This window comes from Plectropomus leopardus, chromosome 12 (genome assembly GCF_008729295.1).
Source record: "Plectropomus leopardus isolate mb chromosome 12, YSFRI_Pleo_2.0, whole genome shotgun sequence".
Classification (NCBI taxonomy): Eukaryota; Metazoa; Chordata; class Actinopteri; order Perciformes; family Serranidae; genus Plectropomus; species Plectropomus leopardus.
In genome coordinates, this window is record NC_056474.1 from 19,786,321 (window position 1) to 19,810,519 (window position 24,199).

The following is a 24,199-nucleotide window of genomic DNA, read 5'->3' on the forward strand; positions in this document are numbered from 1 at the left end:
TATCACTGGTGCAAAAGAAATACAGCGACAGCTGAATGGAGCAGTGAGTATCAAAAACCAAAAATCTAATTCAGTACCGTCTGTGGTGGAAAAGCTTAACAGATCTTGAGGTTAGATGCATGTCTGTTCAGATTAAGTACGGGTCTAAGGGTACTATACCGAAAGTGTTTGGTGGAAACGCGGCTTTAGGTTACATGCAGTGGACTTATAATGCTGTTTAAGCCTGTTTGGTTAGATATACAGGGGAGGGGGTGGTTGGAGCAGTAGGTAGTAGAGGGGAGTCTAACAGTGGGATATCTACTCCTGGGCCTCTTTGCCAGTCATCTTGTAGATCTCAGTGGGGCCATCAACGTGGGTGATGGTAGTAGTCAGCTGGATGTCCTCTCCACTGTTTGGCCCAGTATCTCCTGCACACATAAAGATGACAGATCATCAACGCCTAAATCCCCAATAACATAACATAAACACAAAACATTTAAACAGCACATATTTTGAATTCTCATTGAGAGAATTCCCATGTATTACTGGAGGCAATAATCTGTTGCATAACAAGTTGGTTTAGCAGAATTTCCTAAATTCTTTCAGCTTCTCTGAAACAGAAGTGAAACTTGAGAGCTGATTAAGTAAATCAACACAGAGACTGAAACTTGGAGAGAGGCGCCCCTCCCATGTGATAGGTTGACGCACTTCAGGGAAAACTTCCAGAACTTCAAACTCTCTTTTTCTTTCCCCACGTCACTGACGTCAGGAGATGGATAGATGGTTTTCATTACTTCCCTGCTCTAAAACCCACCCCCACCCCTCTTCACTGTTGCCTTCCTCTCTATCTGGAAGGAAGCCTGGTGTCCATTAGAATCACCCTCTCGGGCCAAAGAGACCCTTCTTTCCCCTGGGAATCTGGGTCCCTCTGAATCACCAACCCCCCCTCCTCCTCCAAAAACAAACTTCAGATGAATAGGCAGCTTTACATCAGTGGGCCGACACTTCTTCCCCATCAGAATGAAGTGAGCTACTGAGACGCTAATTCAACTGATAACTTCAATACAATGAAATTATGGCTCAGGTTTGTTTGTGTAACACTTCATAGCAAACTAATAATAATAATTATTAATTTATTTTTCAATAATAGCGCTATTGACCCTACTGCATTTGTACATTTTCCAAGATGTCAAAACCTAAATAGACAGTTCACCCCAAAATGAAAAACTGGTGTTTCCTTACACCTGTAGTGCCATTCATCAGCCGAGATTGTTTTGCTGCGAGTTGTCAAGTGCTGAAGATATCAACCATAGAGATGTCTGCTTTTCCTCCAGAATAATGGAGCTAGATGGCACTTGGCTTGTGGTGCTCAAAGCCCCTCTGCATTCCTTCTGCTCAGTAGGTTGCTGGGTGTAGTTTTGTAGAAAGAACATGGGTCCTACATGAAACTGCTCACAACAAGGTCTGTGGATTTTCTCGGGTAACTTGGTTGTGATTTCTGGAAAGAGACATTGCTAGAGTTTTTAAAATGTTTTTTTTTTTTTCTGGGCACTTTGAGCCCCACAAGCTGAAAGCCATCTAGTTCAATTATACTGGAGAGAAGGCAGACACCTCAACAGCCAATAATTCCCCAACATTCAGTAACTCACACCAAAACAGTCTAGATTAATAAATGGCAATACAGGTAAGAGGACAAATATGTATTTTTGATTTTGGGGTGAACTGTCCCCATGTAATGTGAGAAACAAACAAAAGGGTTAATCTGGACTGAATTTGCAATGAGTGTTAACAGACCTTTCCGAACAACTAAATTTAAAACATTTTAATGCAAATGTAAATTATATGTGAAAGCACAACTAAGAAATAAATAAACAATGTATTGTAATATGTAGTTTAATACATTCTTTGTTGATCTAATATCCAACATTTAACTGCTACATTGCTGAATGTTACGTATACTATAGTATACTATACTGCACTACTGTAAAGCAGTACAGAGCATTTATTACTGATACTCTCTCCATGTCACTTATTTATAAAGTGAGTAGAAATGTTAGGTTACCAGTGATGCACTGACCACTTGACTGCTCGTCTCCATAACGTTTGTGAGATGGTGCGTAGAGGAACATGATGGCAAAGACATACAGGTTCCACATGCCATAGATGCCCGTGAAGAAGGCACTGTTAACCTGCACTGTGTGCTCTCCCCAGTGCCAGTGGCCCTCATTCACCTGTACACAGACAAAAGACACTTTTTGTGTTACTGTTACTAGGATGGAGCCTTGTAGGTGTTGGGACAGCAGCAAAACAGCTTTCATAGTCACTGTGAAATAAGAAGAAATGTCTCAAATGTCACCTAAATAGTCCTCCAAACTGTGGACAGCATTTCTTTCATTACAGTGGCACTTACCTGACTGATGATGAAGAAGATGACAGTCATGGCAGCACAGGTCAGAGTGACCAGCATGAGGAACTTAAACCTGAAAATCAGACCCTAAAGGGCGATAAAGGGGTTGAGTTGTGCTTTCAACATGAAGTCAACTGTGGAGGATGAAAAGCTTGAGGACCACAAACACAAAAACCAATACTCTGTTTAACAGAGAAATCTTTTTTTTACTGTCATGAACAAATGTTTTTTTGTTTTGTTTTCAGGGTTTTTAATGATAATGAAGTGTTAGAAATGCACAAGTTTGCCAGCTGAAAACACTTGCTTGCCAGATAAAAACACGCACCTCATAGTGCAGCCGTCTGGCCTTGGACATGGCGGGCAGGGACGTCCTCTTACCACTGATGTTGCGGAAGACTTGAAAAACCATGAAGCAAAGGAAGAGGAAGTAGAGGCAGGCACAGATCCCTGCCACAATAATGAATGCCATCTGAGGTAACACCAGTCAAGGAAATAACCAAACAACAATCTCCTTAAAAAGTGTAGTGGTGAATACAATGGATATATGGGAAAGATGCAGTTATTTCAGTTCTTTTTCCACAAATATTCACTCATCATTGTAAATCGAGCAGACTTTATGCTTTGTGTACTGGTATGCAATTTTAACTTTATATGCTCCAGAATGTAGCATTACATTGCAAACTAATGACAGTCTTCAACATACTGCTGAGACTCAGGAACACTACCTTTTTTTCCGTTTGACGAGACTAGGGATGTCAGTTGCAGTTCATTTTGCTTTCAGCAGCCCAACACCCAATAATCAGTTATTGACCATTAATTTTCAAGGTAACAAAAAAAAAGCGCAAAATGACATGAAACACAAGTGGTACCAGTGCTTGACATTAAAGTGATATTTCAGCATTTTTGAAGTGGGGCTGTATGAGATACCAGTGTATAGTCAATGTATTACATGCAGTAGATGGTAGTCGGTGCACACCCCACAGGGGTTGCTATCAAATGTATTTCAGCCACTTTAAAAAAAGGCCTTCCCAAAAAATATATATATATTATATTATATATTCTTTGGCACTACATTTCTCATCAGCCACTGGACAGCTGTTTGGGTCAGAAAGTGCTGTTACGCAATTCGACAGAAAGAAAACTTCAAGTTGAAAACACTTAGACTCATATTGTATTTTTTGGCTGGGCTTTTTTTTAAAAGTGGCTAAAACACATTTTGATATCAACCCCTCTATACAGCATGGTGATGCTGAATTATGGGGTGCATGCTCCATTTGTTTCTGAACACTGGGAGCACACAGACTGCCAGCCACTGTATGTAATACAGTGACAATACATAAATATCTCATACAGCCCCACTTCGAAAAACCTGAACTATCACTTCAGTGACTGCCCAAATCAAGTAAACTTTGTGTTTGAGGAAGCAGAATGCCTCATGCAGTCAGAAATGAAAAATAAATGTGAGGTCTTTTGTGACATTATCCTAAAGTAAACTGCATACTGTGTCACTGATGCACAGGTTTTCCAGCTAAACTGTATGCACGAGTCTGTCACCCCCAAGTGTTAAAGAGGACTGACGAGAAAATCTGACACCCTGGACACTATACAAGTTAACTCTGGGGTCAATAGTGTCGTATACAACATAAAATTGCTGAATATATCTCTGGAGCACTGAATACCAAAGACTTTTTTGCCCAGAAGCTGACATTAGCTGTTGTACTGTTCCAACAAGGGCTCCAGTGCAACCGTATCCATTTCAGAGAATTTGTTATCCATCTTTGAAAATTAATGTATACACCTACATGTGTAACCGGTCAAAAATATTTTCGGTGGTTAACCGTTGACATCCCCAGATGGACTCAGAAGAAGAAGGAAAAAGGGGAGAAAAGACTGACAAAAAGCAGGGTCTGTGGCAGCTGTTTCTGAAGAGGTGTGTTGATGAATCTTGCACTGCTCAAACAGTCACACACTCATAAATTATCTTGAGACCCTGGGCAATTTTTTCACATATGGCATTACTAAATTATTTCTCATCTTGCTCATCTTGAGATCAGTTTCCAGTTCATGCTAAAGCCAAGTGAGGGAACTTCTAGATGTACTGCAAAACCCAGAAGCAGGGCATCAAGTCATGACACCTTGGCATCGTTTAGTAAAGACATACTTTTGTTCAGAGACTGAACTGAGACTAAACTGAAAAACAGGATTTGGCTATTTACACTCTTAAGGGTTTCTCATCAGCATCACACCTGTCAGACAGGCTGTTTGCAGGAGCTCTATTCCTGATACTGCTGTCAAACACAGTTTAAGAAGGATACAGCGAGCTCAGTTCCTACATCAGACGCCCAGATGCTGTAGAAGGGGTTTGTCAGCTGGACCCCTCTGGTGGCACAAAACGAAAAAAAACAAGTGTGTCATAACATTTCATTACAAAAAGCATTGAATATGCACAGCATGTAGAAATAAAAAATTCAGCAGAATTTTTAATGTGTTGCATAATGACATTTAACACTTTTGTAAAATAGGTGTCTCGTTCAAAGTAGTACAGAGCGGCCTTACCTCTCACACATGTCAAAGATAAAGAGGCAGAAGGAGCCAAACACTATCGGTCCAACCTGCTTCCAGTAGACTGAGAAACGGTTTCTCTCAGTCTGGTCCTGAGAGAAAAGGACAAAACAAATGTAAAGATAGGATGTACTAGATTCACGATTATCTGGGAGAAAATAATGGCATGACAGACCCAAATAATAAATTCATAAAATCACATTTCCCATGTCTGAGCATTTTTAAACTTTTGAAAGATTTATTTACGACATTTCAACATCAATTAAGGCCTTATTTTTACATTAATTAATTCAATGCCTTTTAAGACTTTAAGGATCCATGGGGACCTCGTGTGTTATATCAACTCTAAGAGTTTGTTAAACAAATGTTTTCATTTAGTTTTGTTGTTGTTAAACGTGTTTAACTTTTTTGTCAGGAATTTTCTGAATTTTCTATCGTTGGTTTACAGTGGAGGCATGAGATTGATCACAAATTTAACTCAACTGTGACTGATGTACAAATGGTCATTTTGTGGGTGATGTGTTTATTTAAGCATGAAAAATGTCTGACCATCTCCATTACTGCCCAGCTACAGGCAAGATGACAGACGTAAGTGACCTACAAATGTTTTGTGTGATGAAGGTCACGCTCTGGGAAGAATTTGATGACCTGCAATACTCTCACACATCGTCACTTCTCCAGAACCAACTCTGCAAAAAAAACTTTCCTGGATAAAAATGACAGTGACAGAAGACATTTTTCCACAAAACACCTAACTTGTTTAAAATTGACAAGTTTTAACATCAACTAAATATGGAAATATTTGTTATTTAAACCAGAAAATGTGCAATTTTGTTTGTAGACAATCAATAACGAACACCATGTGATAAAATACTAGGTATTATGCAATTATATTATGCATCTTTTAAAGGCACTGGTTATCATTTCATAGGCTGATTTAAAGATTAACAGATTCAAGTAATACAGTGTAAAAGGAGCCCTACACAACATTCAGATCATTATATAACAGCAAACCACCATTTGCTTTGTGAAGATACAGTGGAGTAATGGCATCCTGCGCAGAGAATACAGTCATGCAGTAATATGCACGTGCATGTTAGTACATGTGAGTCTTGTGTGAGTATCCTACTGGCTAGTTAATCACCACCTCTCTTGTACTGCACTTACATGGCCGTTGCTTTGATATCGAGAAGGTGTCACCGTGGAAGAGTAGCGCCTACCCCCAGTTTCCCTCCTTGGTAAACAATTTTAACTCTGTTTGCACTGTAAGCTGCTCATGTGCAGACAACTTCTGAATAAATTTGCTCCGATTGTCATATGGAGCTCCTTTAAGTGTATTTGCAAATACACCTACCATTATCCTAATTTTTATGTTACACAGTGTTTTTTTTTTGAAGGTTATAAAGTTGTGGTTGTTAGGTAGGACACTAACTTTGTATACTGTATGCCAATCCACCCAACTCATGAAGGTTTTAAGGCTTCAAGATGAGAAAAAAATATCCTCAAAAGCCTTCTTCAACAAGCTGGTAATGCTTCACAGTTTATCTTAACGTGGGCTAAGGACGCACAAGTCCTTCAAGAAAGCACTTTTCTCATTTTTATCTGAAAGTATTTTTGTTTTTAATAAGAAAAACATGTCAATGATTAAGTTAAATGGCGCCGTGTACAGTACCATGAGATGCTCCCCGCAGAAGATGATCCAAAAGGAGAGCAACATGGAGTAGAAGATTCCCTGCCTGATGTCTCCAAAAAGCAGCATCCAGGTCCAGTTAAAGCCGATGGAGAACCACTCCACTGGGATGTTGATGAATGTCATTGAGATGCCCAGAGCAAGGATTACCCTGAGGGAGCAAAAACAGTCTTAAAACCATAATATTTAACCATCATTACCAACAGATGAGGGTAGAAGGATTATACAATTATAGAGTTTGTGGCGGCATAGTTACCGCCCACACCTTTGCATTTAAAATATATCTATCAATGCTTAATAATAGGTTTGTTATAATCTAAATACATATCTCTAGTAGAATACTTCTTGTAGCATTAGCAATCATGCGGGTGTGTTCAGAAAGAAAAATAGATGACGCAAACCACCTATGAAACTTATCTTTGCAATAAAACAAGTGCAGTGTTGAACAGTGCTGGCAGATCAAATGTAGGGTCACTTAAATTGACAGGGTTTCCACATGAATCTAGACCACATTTTCTACTCTGACACAATCAATGTTTTAGAGCAGGGCTACATCCTCGTCTGCCCAAGCAGGCTCATTAGATCTTGGGACATTATTGATTAGATTATCCATTCAAGTACAAGTACAGCATGTCCCCACTGACGTATCAATTCTACACACTTTACTACCTTTCCAAATGTTCTCACTATTACAGCCAGCCTCCCCTAACCTTGAAATTCAGACATGTAGAGAGAAATAAGGAAATAAGGGGGAATGAATTAAGAAACAGCCCAGACAGTATAAATCATCTTGAATCATCTGCAGCAGGTCCCTGCACGCAGCCAGGAGATGAAAGGATGATCATAGATAGATAGTTATGAGGGCAAAACAGAATGAAGTCTGTGTCTGTGTGTGTCTGTGTGTCTGTGTGTGTGGGGGGGGGGGATAAAAGGTAAAAGATAAAAGATAAAAGGTAAAAGGTAAAAGATAAAAGGTAACCTGAAAATATGTGGGTCCGAAAGTTTTTTCCGCATACACTAAGAGCAGTAATGTGACACAGGTTCTAAGCAATTCCACTCCAGACAGCATGTCAGCGATGTTCTACAGAGCAAACTGAGTGGAACCACATTTGACTGGTATGCAGGGAATGTGTCCTGAGCACCACCAACACAGACAGGAGAGCTGGAGCTGATATCTATCTGTGTGAATGTGTGTGGAATAAGACAAAGGGTATGGCATGAAAACCCGTGGTAGAGGTCTTAAAGGAATACTTTGCTGTTTTTCAACCAGCTCTTAATCACACCAATGCGAGTAGTTTAACTGAAAACTTTCCTCCATCTCACCAGAGCCCACATCTCCCTACTCATCTCTCAGCTCAAATTTAGAGGACGACACAAAACAAAAGTTATTTACATTGAACTTTCTCATTTTTGTATCTCTCTGTATCTCTCTCTCTCTCTCTGTATCTCTCTCTCTCCTATAAAACAAGGATTTCTTAACAGGAAGTGGTCAACATACTGTTTCCTGTATTTGAAAAATAATAATGAGAAATAAAAATGAGAAAACTAAGCAGTGCTGATCAAATATAAACCAAGATTGTGTTACTGCCTTTCCTTTCCTATACCTAAAATGTTTTAAGAAACATTATTAGTGTACCTATAAAATGAGACTGTTTGTAACGTTGAAAGGTCATTTTGATTTTGGGACGGGCAACACGCATTACCTCACCTACCAGTGGGAGCATTTATTGGTCTGGTGCAGCGCAGTGCATTCTGGTAGTTGTAGGTTTTCTAACTCTTGAGCAAAAGTAAATACCACAGCCGTTTTCCTCTCTTTTCTCTGGTCATGTAATATTTGGGTATTTCTAATGCATAGACAGCCCAGTTTTAAGGAAGAAAAAAAAACAAAAAAAAAACGCCCTACAACCAGTAAATACTTCTTTAAATATACCCTTTACATAGGACATTTTGTCATGTGATAGCAGAAACAGCACAGGTGTTGCTAATAACAATGACATCTGCGTTCCATTTGGGTGAGACAGTTCCTGGGCTCTGCTATTGTGTATGCTAACTCACTGTCACATTTAACCCAGCAGAGCCATAGTTAATGTTTTTAATCCCATCTGTGCTTTTTTCACTCTGTGACAAGTCACAATGTCTGTTGTATCTCTGCCTTTAAACCCAGAGCATTTTTCAGATTACAATTTTAGGAAAAGTTTCTAATGTCACAAAATGCAGTGAATGGATGTTGAAGTAATACCAGAGTTTAACCATGAATTATACCATCCTGGACCATTTTTCCACAGTGAGAGTTCCCCCTCACATCGGTCCTCTTAGTTTAGAGGAAAGTCTGAGGTGTTCCATTCTGACACCTCTGTGGACTAGCATGAAAGGAGACTCTGGTACAGCTTTTACAGCATGAAAAAATCATCCACTGTCCACAAATAGGGTACAAGTCGCACTTCCTGAGAGCCTGCTGGTCATTTGGGAATAAGAGCCTTGAGCCGGAAAATACAGAGGGAAGGAGAGAGAGATGTTGACTGCGTGTGTCTGTGTGCTTGTGGCGTCTCAGTGAGCTGGTGTGTATGTCCTGAATGTGTGTATGCAGCATGTGTCGGTTGAGTGCTAGCTTGCAGATTTTGTAACGTGTTTCACGCTTCGCCAGGCACTTCCTGTGGCGCAGAACGCTGCCTCTTACTGATCTGTCTTCCCAGCACGGCAGGGGGTTAGACAAACACTGGGCTATGAGCAGAGCCTCAACTTTCCAAAGCATGGCATTCAAACCATCTGCTTCAGGCAGAAATACCTGTATTTGCTGCTCTAACCTTCATGGGGTTTGGTTAAGGAATGAACACAAATATCCAATGTTTCAAATCTTATTTCCCCCCAACATATATATACTTTTTCAGAGGAAATATGGCAAGATGAAGGTCCTCTTATGTTTTAAAGTCAGTAACTAAGTGGCCTATATCTCTATTCTCACAGATTTGCTTGATAACACCACTTCAATGAAAATTTAACATGCAATTACAACACTGAGTGTGACCTGCTAAAGGTTATGGATAACATCCCCCTCTGACCATTGATGAACAGCACCTTCTGATCTAGGTGACCTTCATTGCAGAGTTAGCATGCCCCACTTGCACATTTCATCCATAGTTAATATATGCCTTCACCCAGCAGAGGTTCTGAAGCAGAGCCTCTGGGGTGCAAAATGAAACCATTGCTGTAGGTCCTGGCTGTGTTCGAAAACATGGACAATTATAAAGCAACAGACATCAACGTAAGAAGAAGCAAGAGGGAATAAATTATGGTGCAGAAGTTAAAGGAGCTGATAGGATCACATCTCACTAGAGTTGGACCTTGTATAAAATCCATGTGACGATTGACTGATTGTTTTTGCGACCATTTATGCCACTGATACAATGACAACATAATAGTACGATGATAAATACTTTCAAACAGCAAAAAAGTTTTAATTCTTAAGAATATTCAGACATTGGAATTAGAGTATGAAAAAGTATTCAACTGATGTTGTTTTTTAAATATACAAGTAATTATAAAATTATACTATATTTTTAAGGGGTAGCCCAAAGTTATTTAATTTGAGACTTCCTCCAAATTTTCCAAACAAAAACAAAGCCAAGTCATGGCTCTTGCAAATAATATAAAAGCTTAGTGAAGTGCCTGAACACCACAGCCAGTGTGCTTGCGGGGGTAGATGGCCTGAGAGGCAGGTTGTTTGCTGGTGGATTTAGGGAGCAGAGGATGAAGTTGTTGGAGGGTAAAACAACAAATAATGGATTTTTTGGGCGCGATGCCATGTGTTGGCAAGCTAATGACTATCAGGACTGTGCATCTTACACTACAGAAGTGAAGCTGCAGGCTACCTGTTAACTACACTTTTTAAGTGTTTTTTATTTAATTACTTTTTTGCACTCACGCATATAGGCGGGGCTGGAGGAGGGGGAAAAAGGGAAAATCACTGTGTAATGTCTTATATCAATTGCAAAAACCCTACTGTTTTTTCTGGCATCATGTTGGCTAAAATGATAGGCATTCTTTTGTAAACAAATATGCATGCGGACACTACAGGAACTATCTCGGTCAGCAAAATGGTTGAGGTCATGAATATATTTTGTGCGATAAGTCCATAACATAACTATTGTGACAAGCCTAGCTGTGTTCCTTTAAACAGAGCATTTCACATCACTGATTTGAAACCAAGTTCTTAACTGCAGTCGTTACCCATCTTGAAATGATGGTTTTAGCTGGAATTATGACACCATATGGAATAACTCTCCAACAATAATAAATATGGTGCCAGCAACACAATGGTGAACACAGGACAGCACTGAGGGTGTGCCTTACTTCTCCAGCAGCACAGGAGGTCTGCTCATGAGGGTGATCCGTCTCCAGTACCAGATCATGATGATGAGGATACTGGGTGTGAGGAACGTCTTCATGGCGAACCAAACCTTGGTGAAGCCTCCATTCTGGTGGATGCTCTTGAAGGAGAGATAATCACTGTCAACTATTTGTGTTGTCCCTCAATAGCATTAATCAGCATTAATCAAAAAGCTTCATATGTACAAGTCCCTATCAAATGTCAACTTACAACAAGGCGAATGTCTTTGATTTCTCCGATCCCAACATTGATCTTCTTCTTTTCATTGACAGGCAGGCGGATGTTGAGAAGATAGTACTTGTGGGCAACACTGCCGACCTCCATGAAGGGCAGCAGGTCACACTCATAGTAACGTCCCTCATTCTCAAAGGTCTGTAAAAACACACAGTGTCTGGTTTGAACACATTCATCTAAAGATAATGGATACTTTACAATTTTACAGTATCAGTCAGGCTTTGCAAAAAATGTCTGCACGAAGAGAATAGAGTACTAACATCTGAACACTAGGTGTAATTCTGCAGCAGTCATAAAAATTTGCCAAAGTGCCCTTAAGTTAGGTTGTTACCAGCTCATATAGACAAGCTTCCTATAGCTAAAGGTACGAGGGATATTAAGACTTTTTATTCTTTAGTGCTACTCAGAATTAAATCTAGGACCAATTTCACAATTACCAAAATTGATATAAAAAAATAATAAAGAAAAAAGAAAAAGAAATCAGTATCCAATATCCAGGATTTGTCACTAATTTGCCCAAGTATTCAGTGTAATATATTTAAGATTTTGAGATGAGGCATCACAACAACAACAAAAGAAAGAAAAAAATATTTTTTACCTACCATGTCTTAGCATTTTTAAGACTTGAAATACTCATTTCGCACATTTTAATACCAACTAAGGCCATATTTTTAGATTAATGAAATGAATGCCTTTTAAGACTTTTTAATAATCAGCGGTAACCCTGCACAAAAATGGGGTTAATTAGCCAACAATGAGGGCAGCAACAAAGAGTAATTACAGTTAGCACTGAACATGGTGGAGTTAATCCCCCTAAGATGTATTTCTGGCTCCCAGTTTTTGAAGATAAAAAGAGTTTTAGAGCTAAAAGCAGTTATGACAAAAACACCCCACTTTCTTAGATTTTAATTAAACCATCCCAGTTTCTCTTATTTATCATCATTATCTCAACAGTATTTTCCTTTGTGGAAATTGAAATTCAAGATAACTTTATAGGACATTCACAGGCAACTAAGAAATACCACATATTACTATAACATAAATATCTGTAATAAGTTGTTTTGGTATTCTCAAGATGCATAATGATGAAGCACAGTGTGTCATTTACAAACCTTGGTAGTAGTGAAGTTGCAGGAGAGCTTCCTCTGTTCGAAGGAGTGAGCCATTTCTGTCCACTCACTGAATGTGTCGTCCCTGTAGGCCAGGCCCACGTCAATGGTGGCCATCGCTCCCTCCTCTGAAAAGGATTAGCACAGGATCAATTCACTCTTAGATCAGTACAAATATTTTTAAGCATTTTTTTGTTAAAATACTTTTGAGTAGGCTGATTTGTAATATAAATACCACCACATCAATGTGCAATTTGCACAAAATCATTACATCCAACAAACTTCACTGTGTCTTGCAGAAGATATTGGGGGCCATCCGAAATGCAAAAAAATACACTGAATAAGACATTCATGTTCATCTGTTTTTCAATGACTGTTACACCCCCCACTGCACAACTCTGCTGGCTGTTATTATCCCATTGAAGGGATAAAATTAAGTCCTGATGACAGACAGCCACAGCCTTTTAACTAGGAGACCAGCAAAGTGACAGCACTGTTAGCACTGACATAAAGACATTCTCCACTATCATCTGAAAAAAGTACTGCTCATTTCCAGATACCTTGTCAGTGGTACAGTTGTAAAGAAAATGAGGATGGAAGTTTAATTCATTTAAATCACTGAGAAGTTCTGTGGCTGCAGTTCTAACTGCTGTGATGTTCTCATTTTAGAGGGCTGTATTTTCAACCAGACTTGGTTGGTATGATCAAATCATCTGAGTGTTAATATGTGGTCCTGTCACGTGGAATGAGTCTAAACAGTGAGATTGACAGGATGATTTCTCAGCATGTAAACATATTCAGTGACTCAGTCTGCTCTCCACGGTGGCCCAAAATCTAGGTTACTTCCTACTTGACATAAACTTCAACAAGACCTTGAGCTGGTCTCCAACAGCCCAGCCCAGTGAATCCAACAAAAACAACCAAAGCCAAGCTATTAAAACTGCATCTTTAGATCACATTACAAAGCCAAGTGTTCTCTCCTCCAGCCCTCCAGAGTGCCTCTTGTGCCGTTATGAAACAAGCTGGAATGAAGAGAAAGAAACTCAGTGGCCTGTGCTGTGAGGAGAAAAAAAGTAGAGGAAGGGGGGAGAGGGAGCCAGATGAGAACTGGCAGCCGACTGTCTCTGTAATGCCCTCCTCTCTGCCATTGGTCGAGACAGACGCCCTCGAATGTCAGCTCGCTTCATGCAAACATTCCACTCCAGTCCAGCCGCAATCGCCACGGAGACTAAGCCTCCTCAACAGCTGTGTTATTGCTGGACCCTGGCCAGGGGGTGCTTGGTGCCGGGTGGAGTGGGGCAGGTGGGTGGAGTGGTTAATAAGGGCGAACCTCTTCTCTGAGATGCACATTGTTACACAGATAAGGTAGTCAACGAAGAGATGGCCTTGTGTTCATTTGTCATTAGAGCTGCAGAGTAGAACCCGCCTACCTTTGGCACAGACAGCGGTCTGGTCAGGACTGAGACAGACGAGCTGACGCTATTTGTTAATTATAGAAGACCTGGCGCCGCTGTTTTTGGCATTTATAAGCAATTTTTTAAAAAACTGAATCCAGTACCTACTCAGTTCAAGAAATTTGAATCCCATTCAATCTATTAAGGTTTTTTTATTAACAGATTTAATGGATTAAAGTTCTAAATATTATTGGGTGCAATGACCTGCAAAAATAGTGATTGGAGGCTGGTATTTTTTCTAAATTTTATTTTTGGGTTCAGCTTAGATCGCAGGTGTTGAATGATAAATATATGAAAATAAGATGAGAATTATAACAAACACTCTATGTTTTAATTCTGATTGCTGACTTTGTTTGTCAGCAGTCTTCTGTGCCAGCTGGAATACAAAAGCCACTTCAATCAGGCAGGTTAACTGTGGAGATGTGCCGTTCAATATTATGAGATTAAGCAGAAATATTTATTTAAAATGTATTTCCTAAATCACATTGCTTGTGATACCTAAGCAAAAATTAGTCATGAGTGCAGGTGACTGGGGGTGCACAGTTCTGCACATCACATTTCCTTTTCAGGAGGGAGTCTTGAAAGTCAGACCCATGCAAGACTCTGCAAAGACTGCAAGTTTTACCTAAGACAATTAAGTTTTGCTATTTGGCAAAAATGCTCCTTAATAAAAGAGCAAGAGAAGACAGGATTACATTTCATAGACTCAGATCAAGTGTAGTAACAGATATTTCTTTAATCTCTGTTTGCTACATATGGATGTTAAAAGTTGCTTTTAAAAGGCTCATCAGTGTACTGTTGGATCTAATGTGCATTTCAGACATAAATGAGAGCAGTCAAATTTGAGCATAAAAGCTATCGTCAGACGCAACACTGTTGGAGGACAGAATGGAGAAAGCAGAGGAAGTAGTTCTGCAAAATTCAAGGTCATGCATTACCTGATATGTATCTTGCATCAAGCAATTAGCTTTTTACTTATATTCTTATATTTCAACCACCTGTGACTTTAAACAAGCTAGTTTGTACATTTTAGCAGGCTCTTTCCTAGCACACCTTTTCCCAGGAAAATGTAGAAGAAGCAAAGATCAATAGGTTCAAAACGATCTATAAATCTTCCATTTAAAAGTTGATATCCAGCTGCTGCAACACTAGTTGGTTTTTGTACTAAATGCAACAATACTCAGCTCCCCTGGCATCCACTTGTTCTCACAGAACCTCACATAGCTCAGAAAGATCAAAATGAGTCTGTAGCATCTGGCAGAAGGACCTGTCTTGTGGTACAGGGTGATTCACTGACTCCTCTGTCTGGCAGCCAAGCAGTAAACAACCCACAGCCCCCTAACACATTTCCGCTGAGGCCAAGAATGTGAGCAAGCAAATGATGCTGATGACTCGGTCACCATTACAACATGACTGTTTAGATAAGCCAGACCAGAAAGGCTGGGTATTATAAAAGTACACCACAAAACTTCTAAACATTTTGTTCTCCAAATGATTACAATTCTATCTATTTCTGCTGATTTTTTTATTGGCCAAAGGTGAATGAATCAAAGTTTCCAGGCTTTTGTCAATGTAGACATAACACTCTACATCAGAAGTTATTATAAAGCTCAAGTTGGCATTAACATGCATCGCTATGCATTTAAGCCATGAAGCGAAGGATGTGGTTAAATGTCAAAACTTCTTTCCCAGGCTCTCCAGGTGATCCAGACTCATCATCCTCTCTAATCCCTTCTTTCAGGATCCCAAGCACCCTACCAGGATACCAAACCCTGTCTCCTTACAGATACTAGTTATCTCCCTCCTCCTCTCCCTTTTCCTTTCGTTTAAGCACTGAGCTAATGCTAAAGGTCTGTCTATACACTGCGATACATTTCACAACAGTGTTGTTTGACACTGTGGAGAAGCAAAATAGTTAACAGTAAAAATGCTGGTGGCTCCTCTCATGACAACAGAAACAAGATATTTGACTATACATTAAATAAGGCTCTCTGGTTCAAGAGGTTAAAGAAAAACCTTATGTAAGATTTGAAGCTTGACTTTTATTTAATGCTCAATGCTTTAATGTCAATTACTTAAAGGCTGTTAAAATTGTAGGAAGGTGGGGACCAAAGTAGCCAAAGCCAAAGCAGGTGCACCAGTTTATACCACTGTCTGACCCCCCCAAAACAAAGATGCCAACAATTAGCAACAAATGTAGTAACGCCACTCTGAAGTGGGTCTCACACAATTTATTAACGGAGGTGTATGAATTAAATGAGATTGTTCCAATCACTGCAGAAACTGTTTGTCATAGCTGTGGCCACAACACACATGCATCCACGTATTGCCCCTTTATTGCCAGTTGGCAATAACAGCCATCATTTGGCTCACAGGACTCGACAAAAAGGATTGCATGGGGTAATAAAATGCCACGTTGGGCTAGTAAATCTAGCATGAAAAAAAAATAAGAATTAAACATTTTTTGTGGAGCATGTGCAACATCAATTGGGTACTCGCAAGAAAATGGTGGAGGGTAAAGACAAAGTTTATGAGATGAAGTTCAAGCCAGCTTTTCAATTATGCTGGAATCAGGAGTTTAGTTGGGTGGCAGAAGAGGATGACTGTAAAACTCCCATGTTTCTCAGCCAGGCAGATAAGCAAGGCAGTCATTTTTCATGATAATTAACTTCAGCCTTCTGACTTTGGGCAAGTAGTTTTCTGACTCACTTGCTGAACTGGGCAAGTAAAAAAAAAAACAGAAAAAAACATTAACATTGAACTTATGACCAATCTTTCCTCAAAATCTTGTGGAAGGCAGCTATGTGCCTTTTTGCCAAAGCCCACTCACATTAAATGCAAAAACATACCTTCACACACATAAAGAGAGACACTCTACTTGCCAAATTTCAGTTTCCTAGGATGAAAACTGTAGCTGTCAAAGGGATGGGAATTTTTTGTCAATCAACAGAGCGATCTATAGACAACCTGGATGTAGCTATGAAGGTTGAAAAACACATAAATGCATAAATGTCAATTGTAAAATTCCCTGAACTGAGATAATCTCCTTTCTTAAGTATGTAATTAATTTGGTTAATAATACAATTAATAATAATGAGAGGCAGCCAACAAGAAACAGGTCAAGGTTATCTTTCTCCTCTCTTTGTACTTGTCTTGAGGGTGTCTGACAAGCTAGTCTACAAAACACCCAAGGGTCTATAGAGAACAAACAGCAGGGCATCCATCATTGTTTGCTGCCTTTCAGTCTAACAGAAATACAATCTACTGAGAAGACACATCTCTGTGGGTTCCTAAAGTGTTCACCATAATAGACTGATATAGGAACACATGATAACATCCTGCCACTGAGTCCTACAGGGAAGGTAATATGAGAAACGTAACAAGGCGTATTACTGGTAAAGTTGGAATAGCTCTGCACTTGAATTTATGATGCGAGTGATTAGAAGTGACAATAGATTTGAATATTTCAGAGGCTAGCTTGGTCACATTGAGCCTCCGCAAATATTTGCCTTCAAAGTGCAAAATTAAGAAATAATAGAGATAAAATATTGAAACGTGCAAAACAAGGGCCTGAGGAAGAAATATGAGCTGTGTTGTCTTTTTTTACCCAAAAGAAAGCCTTAGTTCTCACCTATCTGGTTGTACATCTTAAAGGCAATGTCAAACTGAAGGATCACCAGCATAAACTGGAACCAGGGGCTCATCTCCTTGTTATGCAGAGGAATGTGGACAGCAAATACAATGTTGTTCGCCTCTATCTTCTTGGCCATGGCCTCATCAAAGGTCCGGATCTTTTCACATTGGTCATGACCCCAAGGCATGAACCATTTTGAATCCTGCCGATGCTTGATTGTGTCCACACACTTGACGGCCAAGTAGTGGACCGCTGTGGTGGGGCTGGGAGCTGGTGAGACAAATATAAAGTGGGAGAGATATTAGACTCTTTGTCATATTGAAATACTGCAGCAAAGTGTTTCAAGGTCCTGCAAAGCCAGATTTCCCCTCAAACTAATAAATCACACGTAAAGTTTGAGTAAAAATCAATAAATAAAGCTCGAGCACTCTGGATTAAACTGTGCATGGACAATATTAATATCTTAGCAACCATTAAGAACAGTCAACAGTCTGGGTTTGAGCCAAATCCAGTCCAAACACTTTGGCAATTACTTTTAACACTGTTTAGAAAATGCCTGGGAGCAAGGCTCTCTTTCTCTCTCTCTGAAGTGATGGGGAGAGAAAATTCCAGAAAGCTCTCAGGCACCGATTACACTGTTTACGCATTGAGATTCATGAGCTTGATGAGACTGGTGTTTGTAGTCTCTATGCACAGAATCTTAGCAGTGCTTGGGAAAAGATCTGTCATTATGATGCAGACACAAAAACTCTCCAACTGATAAAACTGGAGGTCTGGTGTGAGCGACATCAGAGGTTTAAGAGTTGAGGTGTAAGTAAGTAAAAGGCTAAATGGAAGTTGTTTTTTTTTTTTAAATATCATGTTGCGAAGGTGACATCACCAAAATAAAAAAAAACACTACCTTCAAAGAGTATTCACGTTACTTGATCTCCTTTAAATTGTGTGGTGTTACAACCCAGTAAGGTTTGGACCTGACAATTACAATAATCCAAACAGTCACATCTTTCACTCTGTTATATTTATTACATTTTTTGACAAATTAATGATGGTGGTGGTGCCTTACTCTCCAAATTGTGTTAGGCACATTAATTTTAATTTAAATACCATAAACTGTGTGTTGGAACCACAATCATCAAAAGCCTTTTCAAGGCAGAAATGTCTCCCAGTTATTCTGCCTCACTATTCTCTGTAAAAAGGTACAAACACAGAATGGAGAGACAGAGTTGCTCCGCCTTTAAGCCAGCAGTGGAGGTAGTAACAGAGCCCAATCAACATCTGCGTAAAAACTGTGAGCCAGCAGGATGGGACGGGTGTGATGTTTTTGATGACATGTATAGTGTGCGACCAAGTAGCAGGGGATTTAAAAGCCGCTGGTAGCATTTTGAAGCTTACTCAAATCAGCAATCACAGCAACCCAAATAGTCCTCCAATAGAGTGGACAATGAGATCCATGCAAATATGCAGTGAAATGACAATAAAATTGAATCTTGAATACCGAAAACCTCAGAGTCAAGATGGGAAATCTTGCTACAGGAGTTAGTGCAGCATTTAATTTTGAATAGTAAACCAAAACAAACAGGTACCTGGGAATTAAGTAAAAACTCCGAACCAGGACAAAAGATTTTTTGGTCTGAGGAAAACTTAACTTGTGATGTCTGACTTGCAGGCAATTTGTTCTGCAAAAGTCCTATGATTTGTATGATGATTTATGTGTCAACAGGACAGTGACCCTACAACCATACAGGCAAAACAACTCTGAAATGCCCGTACGAAAACTGTGTAAGCCAACCAGCCCTGATTCCAACAAAAGCAGAGTGAAGATAAATGCACAGATGCTTCTAATTTGTTACAGAAAATCTCCAAGAAAGTACAGGAGAAACACTCCAATCCTGAATGTGCCGAGCCATTTGTGACGAATTTAGGAACACTCAATAAGCTGTAATTACTCTAGTGGGTGCTTGTTGGAAGTACTAACTCATGGGGGTGAACATGAAAGCCCAGACTTTTCAGATTCAGCTCAGGAAAAAGATAAGTGACATGACTAAGAAAGCTCAAAGCTGTAATTACTGTCAAGGTGCTTCTTGCAAGCACCAACTTGTGAGGAGTAAGAGGATATTTCAGTATTTCCTGGTTCCCAAAAGTGCACTAACATTAGTTTGGTAATAATTAAGGTTTTGGCTGTATAATGCTGTGAATGTGAATGTGTTTACTTAGCTATGCAGTTTTTGATATATGATTTTATATTTTTGTTATGATATAAATGTAATTTATGGAGATATATATATATATATATAATTACATATTTTATTATAAATTCTGCATTTATTCAGTTGTTAACTGAGCACAAGTAACTCAAAATAAACTCAAACTCCTAACTGCAAGATGACTGTAAAAGTATACAAACACTAAAAATGAGGTATGGATGAGAATGGTTTGTGCCTGTTACTTATCTGAACATCTAATCATATCTGTTCTCTTGTAACAGAGAGCTGAAGGGTGGACACCACAAACAGTTTACACACCCTTTGGCAAAGAGACACTCTACACACTCATAAAACTCAGCCGAGGCTATCTTCAAGGAACCTTCAACTGGGTAAGTGTGTTAACAGCTGTGTAAAACTAAAATAAAAAGCACACATAGCGACAAAGAAGACACACCAGACTGAATTAAACCCAGTTATCTGGCTGGCACCCCTTGGCCTTCAATTATCTGGTGACCCTGCGAGTCCAGCAGCACACTGGCTCCTCCAGTCTCCACTGCAGTGTGTCCAGAATAATGGCTGTCCCCTCAGCCTGCTGACCCCATGCCGTGTTCCCGGGTTTGTCGGGAAACAAGGGGAGAAAAACCCCTTTCTACTCAATTACCCCTGCCGCCCCCGGCCACCGAGCAAACACAAAGGAATCTGGCTTCATTAAAACCATCTCAGCCAGGAACGAACCGAACAAGCTAATTTATCACCAGCCACATAGTGAGTGAGAAGGAGTGCAGGGGACACGGAGACAGGCTGACTGGTGTTTTAGGGGACTCTTCTCCTGTTGAGACACAGTACTATGCAAAATTCTTAGACCATTTTAAACTTTGTTATTTTAGCGATGTAATAATGATTATATGTGTTTCTTTACAAAAATAAAATCGGGACATACAGGCAATATGAATACAGTATGAAAAACGCAAATATTTCAGAAAAAAAACTTCAACGGGCTAAAGTTGTAAGTATTTAGTGTGACCTCCTTTTCGACTTCACATGTCTTGAGCTCTATTGGGCAGACAATATGAGATTTACAATATTGAACTTCTGGTGTATTTACACCAGGTTGCATTAAAGACATTAAAGGCTGTTCGAGCTACCTTTTGTTATGGTTGTACGATTCCATGTTTCACATTAAATATTGACTTCAGTCTGAAGAAGCCATTTTGTTCTGCCTTTTTTGGTGTTTTGATGCATTGTGCATTGTGTCCTTCGTATCTTAATAACGAGACAAAAAAAATACATATCAAAATATCTTCATTAAAACTTTGCCAAAACAACACATGTATGGTGATCTAAGACTTTCGCACAGTGCTTTAGATGGACCCAATTTCATTTGCGCGTGTGTGTGTGTGTGAGTGTGTGCGCGTGTATGTGCGCGTGGCTGTTATGCATGTGTGAGTGGGTGGATTTGAAGAAACTCGACAGCAACTCCAATACAGTCCTCAAGGCAAAATGCAACTTTGACAGCTGTGTGCACTTGTGTGTTTTTGTGCACCACTGTCTCTCAATGCAAATGTACGTAGGGGGAAGAGGAAGAAACATGAATGCTTTGCCTGCCAGGCGATAGGGATTTGGGGAGAAGGATAGACTTCACACAGGGGGGTGGAGGGGGGTGAAAGGAAGGTAGAGATGCTGCCTGGGGGCCCACACAGCAGACAGACATTATATGAGAGGTGGGGGTGAGGAGGGGGAAGAAAAGGGAAGTATGAGGAGGGAAAAAAGGGGGAAGAAGTGTCGAGTTTGGATCAAAGAAGTCAAAAACACAAAAGCTTCCGTGTGTTGAGGAGCATTCCTGCGTTATAAATGAGAAATTCACCCACAAACATGCATTATTTTTAGCTAAAAGCATGAAGCCAACGGCTGTGGCACGCAGGCAGCAAACACCTTGATACAAAGCAGTGATTTAAGAGGTGCACTTCGCTTCGGTGTCAAAAGTACCGCATTGTTTTAGCACCACACGGTCAAATAAAGCGAAAAGTTAGCGCCTACCGTGTTTTCTTTCTTGTGGAAACGTTTTTTTTTAACGCCGGCGCGGAGACATTTAACGAACAACTCCAAACTTTGTGCTTTAACCGTTTAGAGACGTTAAGATTTAAATTCCAACAGGCACGCGCGCACAAAGACAAACGTTTGCTGATAAAAAGAAAAAAGAAAAAAGTAAGGAGGAAAACTTACCAATTAAACCGCCGACCATGAAGGCAAACGCCTGGAACAAAAGCAGAATAACACCCACTATCACCAACTTTTTGGTGCTCATATTTTCAATAATAGCCCCCGCCATTGTGAAGGAAAGGCTGGAGTGAAGAATATCACGTCGAGCGAAAAACAAACACTAATGTGGTGGAAAAAGGACGAAAACGGTGCATCCACGGCCAGTAGGAAGGCAAGCTGGGCCCCCTCCACTGCTCTGCTCCTGCCTTTCAACTTCGAAGGAGGAAAAAAAAAGCAGGAATCACATGACCGAATAGCTCTCAGCTTTATGCCCGAACAGCCAACACCAGACCGGCGAAAGATGTGTGGAGCGCCACCGCATTGCAATAGAGGCTGGTAATGCAGGTTACCGTGTCATTGAATGGCTGTCATAGCGCCCCTGTTGTGCGTTACAGCCTGCAGGGCTATTTAAAGGAAGCTTTTGGAGGTCCGATATCATGTTTAGTGCCAACACATTGTCCTTCAAACATCTATTTTTGATGTGACATTATATGTTTCTGCTATTTGCTATAAGTGAGATCTGTTGTGTTGTTTTCCAGTTGGGAATTTCAAATCCCAGTGGAAACAACATATTCACCAGAGTGGGTCCTTGGAGCTGATATTTAATCTTACTTTTCTTTGGAAAATAGGATTTGGGGCCCTTACATGAATATTATATTGAATAATTAGGGATAAATTGACAAGTAGGGAAGAGTGTTGTGTCTTGTAAGTAAGAGGTTACTATTAGGACTGGTAAAGGATAGTATACTGTGCGTCAAACTGGATTTAGTGTGTTCAGCAAGGCATCATTAGCACATGGGGATGTTAATAGATATTTAGAAAATTAGAAAATACAAAAAAAACAAACATATTTTTCCTTCCTTATGTGAAAAGATCTACCAGATGACTGACTTATAAAAAAGGATAAAGCTTTTTCTTCTGATAGCCCCACCACGAGGTTCATAAAGAAGCATAATTGCTCTGGAGCCTTCTATCACATCACATGATCTTCCTCTGCATTCAAGTGATGTCCGAATAATCAGAAAAATTAGTTCCCAGCTAGGAAAATTCTTGGGAACACCCCTTCAAGTCGGAACAACAGCTCATAAAGTTGTCAGGTTGAACTGCAGACACATGGTGAATGAAAGTAGCGCAAATGTTCAGTTAATCGTAACAGACTTTATTAATTAATTCACATGGGCATATTGCATGTTGATTTTCTTGCCCACAGGTGATTTCTAATATAGTATTTGGTTACATCATAGTTGCTGTCCACATTAAGTAACCTACATTAAGGCCTATTTACTGGCATTAGTCAGGTAAAGCAATATTTTAGTAATTTTGTAGGTTGTAGGTTTATGGTGCGGCAACAAGTCTGGGACAAAATACTTCAAACTGTCATCAATGTGTTGTTTAAAAGCTCTAAAGCAATAAAACACAACACAACTTCTTTGTATAGTCAGTGTTGTTTCCACATTATGACTAGAAGCTCATGAATGCACCAAAGTTGGAAGAACATTCTGCCTAAATGGGAAATGGGACCATCCGAGGAGCACCTGAATGCAGCAGTCATCAATCAAATGGGCAGGGGCGGAGAAAGATGCTGTAAACTTTTGGGCTCAGCCCAAACCTAGCAGGAAGTGGATGCATATTCCCCCAGGAGATTTTTTTTCCCATTACAGCAGCTATGTGCACTATTTTTCAAGCTATTTGAGATTTTAAATGCCTAAACATCTGTACATCGTTTGAGAGAAACATAATGGCTGCAAAAGAAAAAAACATATTCTGTAGGCCTATATAGAGTGCTCCAGGGATGATGTCTTCCTGTAAGCTGATGTCACACTACAGTGACAGTTTTAGGATTCATTTCTAGGGCACTCTGTGAGTTGGGTTGATGGGATTTCCACTAAATTTGTATTGTACATACACAGCATTTAGACTGCAATTGCTCAATGTCTCTATTCACAGTATATTGGCAGGATATAGAAATTTCCAGGTCTTAATGCTGGCTGCTGTTTCATTTTGAAGAAACCAGTGTGTCTGTGTATCCTGAAAGACGGCACAGCTGTGAACTAAGCTTTCATGTCTTCCTCGTTCTTAGACAGATGCTGCGAGCTGCAACAAGATCCCATACTCTCTTCCCGAGAGAGGACCAAGAAACTCAGTGAGAGCTGGCTGATAAACCTTCTGACAGTTTCTATACATTTCAAATTATAAATGCTGGATGTGCAGAATGTGCATATTTAGGATTAACCCGATTCCTGTACTCAAAAGCTTTGGAAATATTCAAATAGAAAACAG

General features: G+C 39.8%; 1 protein-coding gene across 4 annotated transcripts; it reads right to left on the reverse strand.

The window, feature by feature from the left end:
- Nucleotides 1–224: 224 nt before the first annotated feature.
- wls (Wnt ligand secretion mediator) lies at nt 225–22,246 on the reverse strand. Of its 4 annotated transcripts, none has more exons than XM_042497835.1 (13): nt 21,884–22,246; nt 17,454–17,726; nt 12,372–12,496; nt 11,236–11,397; nt 10,989–11,125; nt 6,621–6,789; nt 4,943–5,040; nt 4,702–4,765; nt 2,712–2,855; nt 2,390–2,473; nt 2,057–2,210; nt 1,222–1,477; nt 319–407 (listed from the first exon to the last, which is right to left on the reverse strand). In XM_042497835.1, exons 1-12 carry the CDS (start codon nt 21,987–21,989, stop codon nt 1,239–1,241), a joined length of 1,755 nt encoding a protein of 584 aa, XP_042353769.1. In that variant the 5' UTR covers nt 21,990–22,246; the 3' UTR covers nt 319–407; nt 1,222–1,238. The 4 variants fall into 4 exon arrangements, with proteins under 4 accessions (XP_042353771.1, XP_042353770.1, XP_042353769.1 ...); XM_042497834.1 differs by having other exon boundaries at nt 2,042–2,210; XM_042497837.1 differs by lacking the exon at nt 1,222–1,477 and having other exon boundaries at nt 225–407; nt 21,884–22,232.
- Between the last annotated feature and the right edge of the window lie 1,953 nt (nt 22,247–24,199).